Genomic DNA, 3,650 nt, shown 5'->3' with positions numbered 1-3,650 from the left:
TTGGGCGCTTTCACGTACGTGGTCCTTATTTACCCGTCTCCCAAACCCTGTGAGCTAGAGATTATTATCCTCATCTTTCAGGTAAGAAAAGATAGTAGTATTCCCTGAGAACTTAGCCCCCATTCCCAAAGTGCGTTCACAGAAGCGCACATGTAAACGAGGAGGGATCAGAGAGTAACGGTCAAGAGCGTGGGCTCTGGAGTCATTCTGCCTGAGCTCCCGTGGCAGCATCGTCACTAATTGGCTGGGTGACCTCGGACCAGTTCCATAAACTCTGTACCTCGGTTTCCCCATTACAGACATAGAGACGGGAACAGAACCAAGCTCATGGGGTTGTGGTCTGCACTAAGCAAATTAACATTTATAAAGCCCGTAGAAATTGTGCCCGGAAAAGAGAAGGTACTAGCACATATAGAGCACGATAGGAGGGTTTGATGAATGCATAAACGAGTGACTTCTAGGTCCCAGGTGGTGACCAGGGGCAACGGCTCTGTTCCAAGATGGCAGTGTTGACACCGGCTCGGAGGTCCCGAAGTCCCCAGTTCCAGCCGGTGAAGGCGCTGCTCGAGCGTGAATCTGTGGGACCCCAGCCCTCCGCCGACGGAGGTGAGGATTAACTCCCGAGCGGTATGAATTCTGTCGCCTCGATCGAGTTTCACGTCAGGGTCCCCATCACAGATCTTCTTCCCTGTGACACTGAGACTAAAAGGGAAGTTTCACACAGTGGGCACAGCTTTCCTATCCCGACCTGGACTCAGTAAGTCAGACTTTATTGACATTTGCATTTGGAAAGAATCGATTTTCCAACAAGACAGCACCCTCCATCCGTTTAACACGAGCGAATGGAGCCCCCTATGTGGTGGCCCGCACGGTAGACACCGGGGACAGATTTGTCAGTGAGATGTTTTTCTCGCTGCGATGGACCTTACGTTCTGTCGGGGAGGACAGCAGATAGGTCAACAATACAATTTCAGACATTGCTAAATGGCGTGAAGAAAACAAGGCCGAATCGGCAAAGCCAGCCAGGGCATTGCAGAGGTTGTCGGGCCGCTGCAGCGAGGAGAGTGCGACCTGCTAAGCCCGTGGCCGGTAACTAGAGCAGGGGGACACCACTCAGTGGGAAACCGGTCCCCACTCCCAGCGTCCCCTGTGCTGTGACGTGAGGGTGATTCCCGACATACACGCTCTGGAACACGCCAGTCAATGTCAATTTTGTTTCTCAGCAGAGGTTCTAGCCTGAACTCTGTGAGTTCGCCTCTCATAGGAGAACCTGAAGTTCCCCTTCCTTCTCTCAAAACTGAGGGAGTTCTCTGTTAGCAGACACCCATTTCCTCCTTTCTGGGCCCAGCCTTGTCTGGCCCCTCTTCGTTTTTTAAAACTAAAGCAGAAAGCACTCTACAGCTATAAAGACACTGTAGCAGCACTAACAAAAATCCCCTCGCGCCTTCTCTCTGCAAATTCAAGACTAAAGGATCTCCAGATGGGAGGCTCTGTTGCATTTTTAGGTTGCTTCCAGTCCACCATTCCCAGCAAGGATTCTGCCTCTTTGTGTACTTTTCGTACGCCCGTCCGCAGAGCACGCCACATCTCTGGCCCTTGAATTGGAGCTTGTGGGGATCGGGAAATGTGAGGACAGAGCACTGTGTATGAACTTCCTGGCGGGAAAGTACCAACCCGGTGTTGGAACTTGGCTTCCACAGGGCAGGGACGCGGAATGCGCACGCAGGTCTCACCCTGGGCCTCTCTCCTTCCCAGCTCTCCAGGTGTCTGGGCTCGCCCTGGGAGGGTGCCACACCGGAGACACAGGGGTGGCTGCCAGGCTCACCCCAGAGTCCCAGGTGAGCTGGAGCCCCTCTCTCACCTCGGTGCCCTTTCCTACTGCGTGCTTCCCATGAGGGTCCTCCCTCCCCGTGCCCCTCCACCCCATCCCAGACCCTCCACTCCAATCCTAGACGGGATTTCAATGTTCTTACGTACACGCCCAGGTGGTTTCATCGTTGTCGAACTTTTTTTTTTGGTGCCTCGTTGGGAGCCTTTTCCTGCTTTGTTTTTCTCCTAAAAGCAACACTGATCTACACAGATGGTTAATGTCTTCCACATGCTTTGTATTATATAGCCCATCGTTAAGTAACAGCATGATAGTCACTTTGAGTTTGCAGTGTGACCTGTGACAGGATGACTTGTGACTAAGAGAGACCGCTCAGTGACCCTCATAAACTGTCTTCCTGTAGCATTTTCTGGTTTTATTATAGCTTGGGGGCTGACAGACTGTGCTCCCCAGATCTTCCCTATTCTCTATCTTTGGTCGCCCCCTTCAGAGGGATTTTCTTCTCCGATAAGGACAGTTTAGCAAATGCAAGCTGAAGATTTTATTGTGATGGTGGTTCGGTTTTGCTCTCTCAGAAGTTTAAGGGAGCATCCTGTTAGCGAGGGATATAAATCCATGGCTTCTGCCTTCAAGAAACCTGAACGAGAAGGACCAGATAAGGCACGTCCTGTTAGCTAAACTGACAACACAGTCTGAACCACCTTCACTTACACTGGGTTTTAACCTCCTACCCAGGTCTCTGTGTCTTCGGAGGCAGTGCCCATTTTCTTTCCTGACTTTTCTCACCTCAGACCTCGATTTCATTGTATTAAAAAAATGACTAGACGTGAACCTCACCCCCTTTTCCAGAGCACACCGCAAATCCCCTGAAAGGTTTGGATTTGGTTTTATGTCTTTCCCTGTGTTGGCCTTCGTTTGCCAAACCTTTTCTCTTTCTGGACTGTTTAGGTATTAAGCGAAGCGCTTAGCCTAACGAATGTTTTGTTGATCGTGATGTGAGCAGAGGAGGCCGTAAGCAGGCAAAGGCTCCCACGCTGGCTCTTTTTCCCAGAGCCCTTTAAGAGTGTGGCCATCTCTGGCAATGTGCCCAGCTGCGGGAGTGACCTGCGGTGGGAGGGGCTAGGTGGGATTACCTGCTGTTTCAGGGGCTGCTGAAAATGGAAGACGTGGCTCTGACCCTCTCCTCTGGATGGACAGAGCTGGACTCATCTCCGGTGAACCTGCACAGCGATGAAAGGCAGGAAGACGGTGGCCCACTGAGCTCCCTGGGTGAGACCGCTTTTTGGCTTCCTCTGTACATGAGTACCTGGTGGGCTCTTAGAAGCCATTGTTGGGATTCAGAGCCCTGGTCCTGACTCGCTCCCCACCCACTTCCCTCGCTCGTTTCTCTGCCCTGCCTGTGGTCTCATCAGGTTAACTGGGAGGAAGCAGGTAAACCCCTAGAACAGAACAGGCCTAGCTCATGGTGGACACTCAGTAAATGGTGGTGCCCTCCTGATGTGAGTCCCGACAGAGGGGGAGAGCCATGGGGTGTCTTCAGGGGATGGGCCCTGGGAACACAGAGTGTGTGTGTGACCTAGAAGTGACTTCTGAGGAATCACAGGCCACTTGTGACTAAGGCGCAGAGGTCCACCGACTGCCCGGCTTGTCTTGGTCACATAGCTCATCGGGTGGCACGGGTTTGGGAGTGGGGGGGGGGGTCCGACTCAGCTCTGTCTGGGTAAGAGCAGAGGTGACTGTGCTGTTCACTGCTCAGCGGCTGACCTCAAAGCCCCTGCTCTCTCTTACGGAAGCGCCTGAAGTCCCTGCCTTGCTCATTGCC

The 3,650-nt window shown here is 52.6% G+C and overlaps 1 protein-coding gene across 2 annotated transcripts in view; it reads left to right on the top strand.

The window, feature by feature from the left end:
- Positions 1-3,644, top strand: part of LOC105296399 (zinc finger protein with KRAB and SCAN domains 4-like) — a 5,907-nt gene extending 2,263 nt beyond the window's left edge. Inside the window, exons 2-4 of one of the 2 annotated variants that reach the window (XM_023534400.1) lie at positions 462-606; positions 1,756-1,838; positions 2,974-3,644. In XM_023534400.1, coding sequence (XP_023390168.1) covers positions 501-606; positions 1,756-1,838; positions 2,974-3,183 — 399 coding nt within the window. In that variant the 5' untranslated portion in view covers positions 462-500 and the 3' untranslated portion in view covers positions 3,184-3,644. Of the gene's footprint in view, positions 1-6; positions 607-1,755; positions 1,839-2,973 lie in introns of those variants that run through there. The other variant, XR_002781912.1, reaches the window with a different exon arrangement.
- Positions 3,645-3,650: the final 6 nt, after the last annotated feature.

This window comes from Pteropus vampyrus, unplaced genomic scaffold (assembly GCF_000151845.1).
Source record: "Pteropus vampyrus isolate Shadow unplaced genomic scaffold, Pvam_2.0 Scaffold124, whole genome shotgun sequence".
Taxonomy (NCBI): Eukaryota; Metazoa; Chordata; class Mammalia; order Chiroptera; family Pteropodidae; genus Pteropus; species Pteropus vampyrus.
This window is presented reverse-complemented; position numbering and strand designations above follow the sequence as displayed.